At 36.4% G+C, this 13,896-nt stretch overlaps 3 protein-coding genes across 4 annotated transcripts; all 3 read left to right on the top strand.

Moving 5' to 3' along the window:
* Positions 1-45: 45 nt before the first annotated feature.
* Positions 46-3,564, top strand: LOC125203565 (acyl-protein thioesterase 1 homolog 1-like). The gene is made up of 9 exons (XM_048101946.1): positions 46-826; positions 1,015-1,129; positions 1,951-1,987; positions 2,134-2,203; positions 2,284-2,388; positions 2,656-2,806; positions 2,906-2,988; positions 3,065-3,158; positions 3,247-3,564. The coding sequence occupies exons 1-9, from the start codon at positions 796-798 to the stop codon at positions 3,317-3,319; spliced, it is 759 nt and encodes a 252-aa protein (XP_047957903.1). The 5' UTR covers positions 46-795; the 3' UTR covers positions 3,320-3,564.
* Positions 3,565-4,028: 464 nt separating this feature from the next.
* Positions 4,029-6,251, top strand: LOC125204769. Its single transcript, XM_048103497.1, has 5 exons — positions 4,029-4,213; positions 4,659-4,821; positions 5,550-5,633; positions 5,721-5,921; positions 5,994-6,251. The coding sequence occupies exons 1-5, from the start codon at positions 4,163-4,165 to the stop codon at positions 6,080-6,082; spliced, it is 588 nt and encodes a 195-aa protein (XP_047959454.1). The 5' UTR covers positions 4,029-4,162; the 3' UTR covers positions 6,083-6,251.
* A 1,320-nt stretch (positions 6,252-7,571) lies between these two features.
* On the top strand, positions 7,572-12,360 carry LOC125207095 (periodic tryptophan protein 2). Of its 2 annotated transcripts, XR_007173925.1 has the most exons (9): positions 7,572-8,863; positions 9,121-9,372; positions 9,471-9,563; positions 9,757-10,128; positions 10,309-10,653; positions 10,863-11,090; positions 11,201-11,403; positions 11,759-11,815; positions 11,929-12,360. XR_007173925.1 is itself a non-coding variant. In XM_048106306.1 (8 exons), the coding sequence occupies exons 1-7, from the start codon at positions 7,664-7,666 to the stop codon at positions 11,369-11,371; spliced, it is 2,661 nt and encodes an 886-aa protein (XP_047962263.1). In that variant the 5' UTR covers positions 7,573-7,663; the 3' UTR covers positions 11,372-11,403; positions 11,929-12,360. The 2 variants fall into 2 exon arrangements, 1 of the variants encoding a protein (XP_047962263.1); XM_048106306.1 differs by lacking the exon at positions 11,759-11,815 and having other exon boundaries at positions 7,573-8,863.
* The last annotated feature ends 1,536 nt before the right edge of the window (positions 12,361-13,896 follow it).

The raw sequence follows: 13,896 nt of genomic DNA, 5'->3' as shown, positions 1-13,896 counted from the left end.
ATGGGAGAAAGTGCGTGAGTAGTAGGTGGAAGAATCCACCTCTAATCAAAGCAGTACGGAGATGGAGGTGCGAAAGTGGTAGTGGCAAACAACGAGGGATTGAAAATTGCGCTAGGTTTTTCCATTTGAAGCACCAAAATGCTAATATTCCTATATTAATCGCAATGTTGAATTAGGGCGAGGTGAGTGTAGTAGCAGCAGTGTCAGAGGATTGAATTATGGTGTGGCGCAACACAATCATGATAAATTAGACAGTTGAACTTCACATTCAAGATAATGGGCATCCATCAATCACCAGAAAAATGCATAAACAAATGATTGAAAGAGAGATATTTCTCTCCCCACTTTGTCTTTTTTTGCCCAATTTTGAATTATTCCTCCCCCCAGTTGTTTTCAGAAAATATTCCTGAAGAAGTTGTAGTTCTTGCTTTATTTATAGTCACAAGCATAGATTCTCCCCCTCTATGCTATGCTGTAGTTCATCTACACCCCTCAACGGTTCACCTAAATTATCGAATCAATCATTTCCTTTTTCTGTTTTTTCCATTTCTCATTGCCCTAATTTTGATGCTCTTTCTCTTTGCTGATGAAAAGATTTCCTGCTTTTTGTCCTTTTCATGGATGCCCTCTCTAGCTCTTTCTCTCTCTCTCTCTCTCTCTTTGTAAGCATTGTGCAGCTGGCTATTCCATATCCTACCTAGTATAAATAGGGGACTCTCTCTTCATAACATATTAAGCTTGCTTGAATTTGTTTTAAATAAGGGATAATTCAGCTTTCATCTTCTGTTGCCTAAAATGAGCTACTCCAATTCATCAATGGGCTCTGGTTAGTTTCTTCATGAGGAGCTTCTTCTTTTGTATTGTCTGCATTGTGTTTGGCTAAATGCCTGCCTATCTGGTTACTTTTGAAATCTGCTACTCATTTTCTGAGAAATATATGTGTGGTTCTCTGTTTGTGTATGCTCATTTTGTTTCATTTTGACTCGAATTTGAAGTGTTTGTTGTGATTATCAGGGAGTAGAACAGCTAGAAGGAATGTTGAGTTTGGGAGGACTTATGTTGTTAAGCCTAAAGGGAAGCACCAGGCTACTATAGTCTGGCTGCATGGCCTTGGTGACAATGGCTCAAGGTTTGATCTCTTTTTCCTCTTCAGTTTAGTACTAAATTCAATCATTTTGATGCTCACACTTTATAAGGATTGGGATGTCACATTTCAAAAACATAACAGAGTTATGGTTGAATGAACATGTTCATCATTATTTGGTTAGAAATGGGATGTGCACTAACTCTTGAATTTGTATATGATCTTGTGCAACTTTACTCTGTCTAGCATGATCTACAGCAACAAAATCTGGTTAATATTTTCTTGGTAAATAGTACTACTCCCTTTACGCGAAAGGTTGTGTATGAGTGCGCTTTTATCACTAAAGGGTGAGAAAAAGTTCATCAGGAATGTCAATGGATGGACAAATATTTACTCATCCCTACAAGTGACACTTTACTTGAGAATATTCCTACAGTAACGGTGGGAGGTGAAGGAAGGTGGTGGCTCCCAAAAACTTGAAGTTTTTTGAACTTTTTATCGTTTCCTTTTTTTAATCTTAATTAAGTTTCCGAGCAAAGATATCAGTCCCAGAATAGAATTTCACTAATTGTGGTAATTATGCTTTTGCATTTTCCTTTTTGCCTTATCTCATTCTCAAATCTCTCGAATGAGCGTGTGCGTATGGTCTATGGGACCACTAATCGCCTTATAATTCCGTAATATGCTAAACAAGAAAAGGGTTGTTTTCTCTTTTTGCAAGAAAGAAAACAATGGCAAAGTTTAACTTCACATTCCATGTCTTGTTTTCTTTATATCTCTTAAAACAAATAGATAGCATTATTCTTTTCACATGGAGATGATGAAATAGAAATGTCTGCTCATTTCTGCGATGTTTCTCTCTGCAGTTGGTCGCAACTTTTGGAAAGTCTTCCCCTTCCAAATGTAAGCATTATCTTCTTAGTTATATTCTGTCTTTTATAAGAATATATCTGTACTATAGTTGCTGTAGCTAAATAGCATCTCCTTTAGGGAAAGAAGAAGTTGTCAATCTTATGTCTTTTAACGTCTCATTAATTTTTGTCGTGTAGATAAAATGGATATGCCCCACTGCTCCAACGCGCCCTGTGGCTATACTTGGTGGATTTCCTTGCACTGCTTGTAAGCATTTTTTAATTCTTCACAACATGGATAACTATTTTAAAACCAACTCCGTATTCATTCTGCGACTTTTTATGCAGGGTTTGATGTTGGCGAGCTTTCTGAAGATTGTCCGGATGATTTCGAAGGTTTAGATTCCTCAGCAGCGCACATCGCTAATTTACTTTCCACAGAGCCTACCGACAGTAAGATTCTTTACAACTAAAATAACCCATTTCATCATTATGTATGAATTGTCATTTCCACATGGTTAGTTAGACATATTTGAAGAATAAAGTTCCCTTTTTTGCTTAAAGTTAAGGTTCTTGTCTAACCTTAATTGCATTCTTAACATCAGTAGTATTGCTTTATTTTTGTGTGCTACATAGCATTATCATATCCACTCTTCCAAAAGGCTCTTTTCGTACGAATCGAATAGTTGAAATATGCTTTCTTTAATCGCTCTGTTTCAGTTAAACTTGGTATAGGAGGCTTCAGCATGGGAGCTGCAACTGCCCTCTATTCCGCGACTTGCTTTGCGCATGGTAAATATGGAAACGGCTACCCTTATACTGTTAATTTAAGGGCCATTGTTGGCCTAAGTGGCTGGCTTCCTGGTGCAAGGTATTTTCTTGTTCATTTTGTCCCTGAATAATAAAAAATCTAACATAATTGAGAAATTGGGTGCATTTATCAAATCCTGACCTCCTTACATAACTGCAGGAGTCTAAGAAACAAGATTGAAGGATCGCACGATGCTGCAAGACGCGCTGCATCACTGCCAATTTTGCTCTCACACGGACTCTGTACGCCTCGTACCTTTCCAAATTACATCCAAACTATTCATAGATACACACTGTGCTGAGTTTATACTTTTAACAGGTGATGAAGTGGTTCCTCACAAACATGGAGAGAAATCCTACCATGCCTTGAACCTTGCTGGTTTCCGAAATCTATCATTCAAAACCTACGAAGGGTATCATCTAAGAAATTTCATTTCAATCCGGAACCTCATATATATAGGCTTTCGACTAAACTACCTGGTTTGGCATGTTATTCTTTAGGATCGGGCACTACACCGTGCCTAAAGAGATGGACGAGGTATGCAATTGGCTAAACTCGAGGCTGGGGCTGTAGGGGGTATGGTCACGGATTTAACTCAAGGACGACCGGGGGAGCAATAAGAGGAAGGCGAGTGCGTAGAGTTATACGAGTTTTGGGAGTAAAATAAAAGTTTTGGGAGTAATATTAATTTCTATGTATTCTGCAGCAGTGATTTTGTTATGTAATAGTATTTCAATTGGGGTTATTTTGGAGTTGTGTTAGTTTGGGTTTTTCTTTTGTAATATGTGAAGAAAATAAGATATAGATTCTGGGGAATATTTTTTTTTTTGTGTTTATAAATATGTAAAAGACACATTTCCTAAATGCATATTTAAAAACGTATTCATTACTGTGTAATTAATGCAAATATTCTTAGAAATACAAACTAATATAATTGATTGTTAATAATAGCAATTTAATCTCGTTAATTGGATCGCTAAACAGTTTTCATTACCAATAAAAATAAGTTATTAATATCTTTTAAGTACTATTTAATTAAGGTAATTTTGTTGTTATTTATATTAAAATTGAAAAAAATTGCCACTAAATTCCTCCATTTTTTCTCTTCTCTCTTTTCTTTCATAAGCTCAAGAGCTGGGAGATTCATTCTTAATTTTGAAAATTATTACTCTACATATTATAATAAGAAGCATAAACGAAAGATTTGGCAAATATTGATATATAAAAGATTGATTTAGTCACGATTAAATTAAAAATCCTGTCTATTTGCATTTCCTCTTATACAAAAAAAAAAGAAAAAAAAAAGTGTGCAATTCTCTAATATCTTTGATTTATTTGAACTTTGATTCTCAAATTTATCTTTCACTGAAAAGATCCGATCACTTTCCTCTACTCCATTCTTCTTTCTCAAAATCAATGGCGCAACTCTTGTTTCGTGGAATTCTCCATGTCAAGACCTTCAGCAAGGTATGATTCATGTCTTCTTTTGACTGATTTTGTTCTCAATTTCAACTCTTTTTAATTACTCACACTTTTTAATTGCCAGATTTTGTTGTGCTACAATTTTGATTGTATAGAAACAGTAGGAAACAGGCTAATTGTTCTGTTCTTCTCTCTCACTTGTCCTCTGAATTATCCAAGCCATGCAATTGGACAATTGAAATCTAGTTTAGTTGATTGGGAATTTGGAGTTTTAGTTTAGTTAATTGGGAATTTGGGGTCTGAATTTCCCTGATTATGTTTGAATTTGGAGTTTTGGTTGAGTTAATTGAGCTGTTTTTGAAAAAATAGAGACATTCATCTTTACTAGATATCTAGATTGGGGTGAAACCTTTTAGCTTACCACTATGTTAGTTCCACATTTGTTGATTATGTTTTAACTTATTTTGGCTGTGTCTCTCTTCATCTTCAGGCCAATGATGTAAATCTAAGAGCTCTTGCTACCAAACCACTGTCAAAAACAGATTTGTTTTGTGGAAAAGCTAGAAATGTGCAATTTTTTGCAATAAAGGCTAAAACATCCGCGGAGGCAGATGTGTTTGATAATGATTCTGCTGAGGTTAACGACAAGGATGGTTAACATTTCTTCACCTTTATTTCTGTATAACCAATTTCTCATTAGCAACTTTTGAAATTAAAATTTGCCATGGCTATATGTATATCTAAGAGTACGAATTATCATCTTCCAAAAGAATGTAGATATTTACCAAAACTACTTGATCAAAAGCAAAGATGTCCAGCCACCTGCAACTCTATTGCTAGGATGCCTATTTTTTTAATGCATGGCACAATGGGCGTAAATCTTGTTGTTTGATGCCAAAGTCATTGTTAAAATCAATTCAGTCTTGAATTTAGCTTATCTATGTTTGGCCTTTGTATTACTACATGATTGTTCCATCTTACATTCCACATGCTCCTATCCCCAGCCATGTCTTTATTTTACTTGGAGAAGCTGCATCGGTTTTGCTGTCTAGGGCGCACATGATATACCAGTTGGTTTTTGCTGTATAATTCCTGTTTTGTTCTGGTATTATCCGATTTCTATGGTTTGTTGTAAGAGCAAAGAAGATAGAAACGGCTGAGTTTAAATCAACTTGTCTTTCCACCATTTCTCCACAACTCTGTTCTTATTTTGAAAACTCAGCACCAGTAAGTTAATGGAAACACTATACGAGACATGTATTGTCGAACCTTAACCAAGCATTTATTTTGTACTTCTATGAGGAAAACAATATCAAAGGATCAATATCATTTGATGTGTCGAAATTTCATAAATGTAACACAAAAATTTGTGATCTTGAAGGTTTTGGAGTTGTTGGCATCCACCATGTTGGATTCTTTTGTGAGAATCTTGAAAGGTCACTGCATTTTTACCAGGATATTCTCGGTGAGTTCCTTCTTCTTCAGTGTGATAAATTGACCATTCTTCTTCACTTACAAAAAAATGTTAAAAATTTTCATGTGTCACAAATAGGTCTACCAATAAATGAGGCACGTCCACACGACAAGCTCCCCTTCAGGGGTGCTTGGATATGGGTTGGCGCTGACATGATACATCTTTCGGAGCTTCCAAATCCTGACCCATTAACTGGACGGCCAGAGCCAGAGCCAGACCGCCATGCCTGCATAGCGATACGAGATCTTTCCAAGCTAAAGGATATCCTCGATAAAGCTGGTAATCTTTGAGGTCATCTGGTACTGCTTGACGATACATTCAGGCTCAAATTTCACTCATTTGTGTTTTCAGGCATACCCTATACCCTTCGCCCGGGACAGCCAAGAATCTTCACCAGGGATCCGGATGCCAACATGCTCGAGTTTGCACAGGCAGAGTGATGCATTGATGAGTAGTAGCTGTATGCTTGTTCTTTAAAAATTATTTTAGAACTTTTGTATGGCTTTTGAAGGTTAGAACTGTAGATAATCATGCAACTCCTACACGGCTACATCTGTTTACTCTTTTGTAAGTACTTGGTATTCTTCAACACCTTCTCCATTACTTCAATAATTCTTGTAAGTATTTTCTCTATTACTTAAATAATTCTTATAAATATTTTTTTTAAAATTTTTTTAACGTTCTCTAAATGAGAGAGAGGAAATATTCATGTCTGTACCCCGAGAATTATTGAAATGAGATACCTCGTAATTTTTTTAAAATATTAACAACTTTAATTAATTTATATACTATTAACCTTATTTCAAAAGTAAAATGACTTTTGTTAAATTAAAATTGACCGTGGCATGTCTGATAACTTTCCACATTAAATCAACAATAGATGTTTTTCAAATGGAATTTCATATAATGAAACTAAAATGGAAGAAAAAGGACCGAAGAGAGTTTGAATATTAGATCGCTTATAATGAAAAGATAGTATTTTTTTAGTCAAATTCTACTTAATTTTAGAGGGAACATTTTATTTGGTCTGCAAATTTTGTTAAGATATTAATTTTGATCCGTAATATTTAAAAATAGCTTTTGAGATCTATAAATTTTAATTTAATATCATTTGAGCTACTTTTTCAATGTTTTAAAATTTTTTGGACAAAAATAAGCTCAAACTAATGAAGGGTATTTCAATCAATTTACTCTCTCTTAATCCAATTTCATCAATGATTCCTCCAAATTTGTTGTGACTCAAATCCAACTCCTCGAAAAAAAACAAGCTCGTTAAACAATTGAGGAATTTTCCAAAGAGAGAATTGTGATCAAGAGTTGAGGATTTAAGCTTGACACCAGAGCTTCATGAATTAGGGAGAGAGGAAGTGAAATTGTTATGTTGAAGAGTGAGAGAGGATGAATGAGAAAGACTCGTTGGGATCGAATTTAGAAGGAAATAAAGCTCAAACCAAAAATGATATTTTTGTAAAGTTCATGTACCAAAAAAGATAGTTCTCTCAATATTATAATGAAGAAGAGGATAAATAGACAGAATAGCCCTTTATAACCTTGGATGTATTTTTGTCTAAAAAAGTTTGAAACCGTTAAAAAATAGCTCAAATAATATTAAATCAAAATTCAATGTATATTTTCAAATGCTACATACTAAAATTAATAACTTGACAAAGCTTGCGGACCCAAGAAAAATTACTCCCTCTTTATTTTATAAGATAAGATTCTAAAACGAATATTAAACCACAAACCATTTTGCACTTTGTTCAATCAGTACAGAAAAACATATTTTTCGATGTTCAAAATAAAGTTAAATTAAGTGTTTTATTTTATTTATTTAATAAAATAATTTAATCTTTAACAAAACACATCATTTATATAAAGAATAAGACCAGTAGAAATGTTTTAAATCAAAATCACCTTTTTAACTCGGCTTCATAGCTACTGAGTTTTAGGGTTTAAGCAAACAGAGCAGTGAACGCTTCACCGCCAAAACCCTAAACCATTTGTGCAAACCCAAATTCACCATGAATTACAGGTTCCACAACTTGTTAGGCGCCCCCTACCGCGGCGGAAACGCCGCCATCGTCAACAACAATCTCCTCGTCTCTCCGGTCGGCAACCGCGTCTCCGTCACCGATCTCCTCAAGTCGGAGACCATAACCCTCCCCTGCCAGGCCTCCACCAATCTCCGCCGCATCGCCGCCTCACCCGACGGCGTCTTCCTCCTCACGGTCGACGAGAACAACCGCTGTCTCTTCATCAACCTCCCCCGCCGCGCCGTCCTGCACCGTCTCTCCTTCAAGCATCCCGTCTCCGACGTCAAATTCAGCCCCGACGGTCGCTTAATCGCCGTCGCCGCGGGTAAGCTTCTACAGATATGGCGATCCCCGGGATTCAGGAAGGAATTCTTCCCGTTTGAGTTGATTAGGACATTTTCTGATTGTAATGATCGGATTACGTCGCTGGATTGGAGCCCTAGCTCGGATTACTTAGTCGTCGGGTCTAAGGATTTGACTGGGAGGCTTTTTTATTTGAGCAAAGGGAAGAAGAAGAAAAATAGCTATAGTAAGCCGTTCTTATTTTTGGGGCATAGAGACACCATTGTGGGAACTTTCTTTGGGGTTGATAAGAAGACGAATGATGTTACGAAGGTTTATACTTTATCGCGCGACGGTGCGATTTTTACGTGGGGATATAGTAGCAATGATCCCGAACCTACTAAAATGGAGGAAGATTGTTCAGAGCCTGATTCTCCGGGGATGCCGGAGCAGAGGCAGGATGCAGAAGAAAGGAAGGATCTTGGTGCTATTGGAGACGGTGATGAAGATGATGAGCACTTATTACACAAAAAGAAGTGGAGCTTGTTGAAAAAGGACTTTTTTATGCAAGCACAGGCAAAGTTAACAGCATGTGATTATCACAGAGGGCTTGATTTGGTGGTGGTGGGATTCTCTAATGGGGTGTTTGCGTTGTATCAGATGCCTGATTTTGTTTGCCTTCACTTGCTATCAATTTCACGGGAGAAAATCACTACAGCTGTGTTTAATGATCTGGGGAATTGGTTGACATTTGGTTGTGCAAAGCTAGGGCAGTTGCTTGTGTGGGAGTGGAAATCGGAGAGTTATATATTGAAGCAGCAGGGTCATTATTTTGATGTGAATTGCATTGCTTATTCGCCAGATTCACAGCTATTGGCTACAGGAGCAGATGATAACAAGATCAAGGTAAGCACATTGCCATTATTATTTACTGTTCCATATGGTGTTGGTTTGCTTTGTGTCATTGTTTTAAGTCGTAGCGGTGATCAATGATAAGACATCCATTCAATGTAGTAATGATTTAGTAACTTCTATTTTTTTGGTCTAGACGGACGACCAAATATGAAACAAAATAGTGATAGTTGTGCAATTTTATGCCCTTCAAGGTTCAAATTTCTTTATGTGGTCATTTGCTAAATATTGAAATATTACTGCTTTTACAGGTTTGGACGGCCTCTTCAGGCTTCTGCTTTGTGACATTCTCTGAGCATACAAATGCTGTCACTGCACTGCATTTCATGCCTAATAACCATTGTCTTCTTAGTGCCTCTCTGGATGGGACTGTTCGTGCTTGGGATTTGTTCCGTTATCGAAACTTTAAAACCTTTGTTACCCCTACGCCTAAGCAATTTGTTTCCCTGGCAGCAGATCAGAGTGGTGAAGTGATTTGTGCTGGAACTCTTGATTCATTTGAGGTGTGGATATTTTCTTTATATAGATTTGAAAGCTTAAACTCTCTGTGATATTTCTCTATGGTTTACTGATGAGATGATATTTGCATGAATGCCCCTAGATATTTGTTTGGTCAATGAAGACGGGCCGGTTATTGGATGTTCTCAGCGGTCACGAGGGTCCTGTTCATGGATTAATGTTTTCTCCCAATACTGTAAGTTTTTCAGGGTTACATTACACATAAATCTCTAAAACCTCAATGTTGTCATATATTTTTTGTGATCATTGTTCGGCAACGCTCTGATTGTATATAAACAATGTCATCTTCTTGTATCACATTCCTGCAACCTTGTTATTCTTGCTATGCTACTTAATCTAACGTTTTTCCCTTCTTTCTCTCTCTGAAGTCCATCCTGGCTTCCTCTTCCTGGGACAAAACTGTGCGCCTGTGGGATGTATTTTCAGGAAAAGGCGGTGTTGAAAAATTTGAACATACACATGATGTTCTTACACTTACTTATCGACCGGATGGCAAACAGCTAGCTTGTAGCACACTAGATGGGCAAATTCATTTTTGGGATACACTAGAAGGCTTAGAAATGTTCACAATTGAAGGCCGCAGAGACATTGCTGGTGGGCGACTCATGACTGATCGTAGGTCAGCTGCGAACTCCTCTGCTGGAAAGTGCTTCACAACTTTGAATTACTCTGCTGATGGTAGCTACATATTAGCTGGGGGAAGTAGCAAATACATCTGTATGTACGATGTTGCTGATCAGGTTTGTTCCAACCTAAATTTGTTCTCTTTGTTAGTCTTATTCTACTACTTATTTGTCAGTAATTCTTCATCGAGGCGTTTGTTATATTGTGGGAAAAAAGCTATATCTGCTTCTTAATGATTTTCCGATTCTATGTACCATATTTATCTTCATGGTGTACTGATTTTTTTACAATATCAGGTACTGTTACGAAGATTCCAGATAACTCATAATTTATCATTGGATGGGGTCCTTGATTTCTTAAACTCAAAGAATATGACTGAAGCTGGACCATTAGATTTGATAGACGATGATGACAGTGACACCGAGGAAGGAGTGGATAAGCAATCACAAAAAAAATTGGCATATGATCTTCCTGGATCAATGCCCAACCATGGTAGACCTATTATTCGTACGAAGTGTTTGAGAATTGCTCCGACTGGAAGAAGCTGGGCTGCTGCAACTACAGAAGGGGTACTGATATATTCCATGGACGAGTCCTTTATATTTGATCCCACTGATCTGGACATCGACGTTACACCAGAGGTGAGCATTACTAATATTCAGTGGAAAAGCTCCTTCAGATATTTGGCCATTGTCCAGTCACATCTATTGCGCATGAATTAAAAATAAAAAATTCCATGATTTGCTGTATAGCCTCTTTCTCGATAGCCATTCAGCACATCCTGTCTTTATTGATGTGCAAGTGTAACTCTTAGTTTGTCTGATCTTATGTTAATTTACCTTTCGCACAGGCAGTTGATGCAGCTCTAAAAGAGGATGAACCAAAAAGAGCTCTGATACTCAGTCTTCGCCTGAATGAAGATACCTTAATAAAGAAGTGTATAGTTGCTGTTAGTCCTGTAGATATACCAGCTGTTGCTTCATCAGTCCCCTTCAGATATTTGCTGAGATTAGTGCAGGCGCTTGGGGATCTTCTAGAGCAGTCTCCGCATTTAGAGTTCATCCTCCGATGGTGCCAGGTTATACAAAGCTAAAACAATTCTTGCTGACATTCCCTATATAATTGCATCTCCATCCATCATTTCTGATCTGTATTCCTTTGGATTTTGGATTGTCTTCTATTTGACAGGAACTCTGCAAAGCCCACGGAAGTTCTATTCAGCAGAATAATAGAAACCTGCTTCCTGCCCTGAAATCCTTGCAAAAGGCAGTTACCACATTACATCAAGATTTGGCAGATACATGCTCATCTAATGAGTACATGCTCCGATATTTGTGTTCTACAAGCAACAGCAGATAGTCCCATATAGTGGTCTCACATGCACACTTCGGGTAAGAAATTGAAAGTTGTTTACAAGTGTCATCATTCAGTATATATTTGTTATATTAAACAATGTTCCAATAATGCTAAAAGACATAATCAATGCAAAACCTTGATCATTAAGTAGTTATTAGCTTTAACATCTCATAACATTAAGGCTTGATCTATTCTAGACGGGTTCTGTTATGTATACTCCTCTTTGGCATAGAATTCTCAATAAAAATGAATACAGTTTCTTAGGCCATCATGCCTAATTTTTTCCAAAAAAGAAACTATTACCGAATGTTGAAACAAGTTCTTTGTGAGTGCTGTATGATGCAGTTCTGAACTTTAAGTTGCACCTGTCTAATCATTTTTTGCATTCAGATGTAGTTTGGTGAAGAATCCATGTTTCAACCCAGTGAAACTAAAAGTAGAGAACATGTAAACATGACTTCCTCTTGAATCCATGTTGTCTGAATATTCTATGATATTACAACCAGAAACTCCTCTATAATAGCACTCCTTGATTTACTGATTTCTTTCTTGTTTCACAGGGATTCTTGTCTTAATATATCGGCGAGCTTTATCTGAGATTGTTTTGATTGCCGGAGTAGGATTAGCTTGTCGTTGACTAAGATGGCAACTAAAAAAAGGAATTCCAAGTTTGGTAGTATTTGGAAAATTGGTGGAGGCATAGCTGCTGTTCTTCAAGCTTCTGAATGCTGAAGCAGAAAGTAGCAGCATTTTTGACTGGATGAAAGAGATGAATTACTCAGATATTAATACAGAGACTAATGTATATTTGTTTCAATGAAATCAATATGTTGTTGTCAACTTATGAATTGATGTATTTTTTTGAACGCTTTCTTTTTTTGGCATTTTTTTTACCAAGTGACAGTTTCTTATTTGGATTCATCTACGTCCCTTATGTACTTGTAATCGGAGTCCAATGAAAATTTTGACACAGCATTGATTTATTTGCAAAATTGAGTCATTATATGTGTGAATTCATATCTTCATCCATTAAGGAATTACCCATCATTCACTTTGGGACAGAGAATTAATAAATTATTATGAAATTAATAGTAAAATATAAAATGAAATGAACAAAGCTCAATGCTGAATCATACATACACGTGTCACACAGTAGGACTCGTGGCTCTCCTCTCTTATCCATACATATTTTCACAGAACTCCATCATACAAAAATGTCCCTCTCACGACCAAAGCTACCGAGCTGGTGAAGGCCGACGCGGTGAAGCATACCTTTGGTATGGCCAATGACGACGACGTGGTTAAGAAAAGGGGTGATTATTAGGTTGTGGAATTTGTGTTGTGGTTTTGTTGTTTTTTGTTTATGGGGTTTTCTACTCTCTTTGTTTAGGAAGAGAACGGCTCGGAAATCTCTCAACCTCTCCTCTTGATTAATCTTGATTAATTGGGAGTTTTATTTTTAATTACAGTTCAAACATAGGAGTAGGTATTTAATGTGTATTTCAAATAAAACGTTGCTTTAGCATGCATTTACTTCAAGTTCATTAGTTAACTCTCTCGACAAATCACATGCCTCCTAACACAAATTGGTAATATTTTTGAATCATAAGTTGAATTATTTGTTGCTATGATTTTATTTAATCACATTTATAATATTTTACAAATATAATTAAGCTGCTTTAAGTATAATATTATTTCTCATGGTACGTTCTATTTTAACCGTTTAGATTTGTTAGATTTTGTTTCATTATTAATATAATAAAGGATAAACAAAAGAATCGGGTGATACTTATATTCCGTATATCAGTCAAATAAAATATTTGTGGTTATCTATTTAATTCCTTGTATTCCATATATATTTGTTTCCTTTACGTAGATTAAGGATTCTGTTAGGGTTAAACTTGTTATCCCCTCTTTAAAAATAAGTACTTCCCCAAATTATTTATTCCAACTCGTTACATTCAAATGCATAATTCCATTATGAAATTGGAATGGTGTAGTCACTGTGGAACAAGATGTAAGATTTACAAGGACGGCTTCAAAATGTAAGGCCGGTTAAAGTTATTTCGTATATATATTGAAAAAACTCTTAAATTTGTTGTTTTTTATTTGGTTTATGATAAGTATAGTTCGGTTATATATTTGTTTGACATAATCATGTGCAGAAGCTGTAACTTATGCGGTCGAGTTCTTTTTGATGATATACGTGAGGAGGAGGAAATTAAGGTTTGTGTAATGTGTCACTTTATAACAATTGAAAAGAGTATAAATCTGTTTTTTTAATGATTTAATTTGTTGTTTATTTGCGAGCAGACTGACTTGGGCAATTCGTCGACTAGATCTGTTTCTGCCTTGTCCAATATACTTGTCCAATATAGTGATTGATGGAAGTGAGTCCGACTCGGATGGTAGCTCGTCCTCGTCCAATTCGTATGTCGAGTAGTGAATTGTTGAGATCGAGCCTACATTGCCGACCCTAAAGCAAAAGTAGGTGCCGGGATGAGTTAAATGAATTAAGAATTTTGGAT

The sequence above is a fragment of the Salvia hispanica genome, chromosome 2, assembly GCF_023119035.1.
Source record: "Salvia hispanica cultivar TCC Black 2014 chromosome 2, UniMelb_Shisp_WGS_1.0, whole genome shotgun sequence".
In the NCBI taxonomy this organism is placed as follows: domain Eukaryota; kingdom Viridiplantae; phylum Streptophyta; class Magnoliopsida; order Lamiales; family Lamiaceae; genus Salvia; species Salvia hispanica.
The sequence above is the reverse complement of the archived record's forward strand: the minus strand, read 5'-3'. Positions and strand labels throughout refer to the sequence as shown.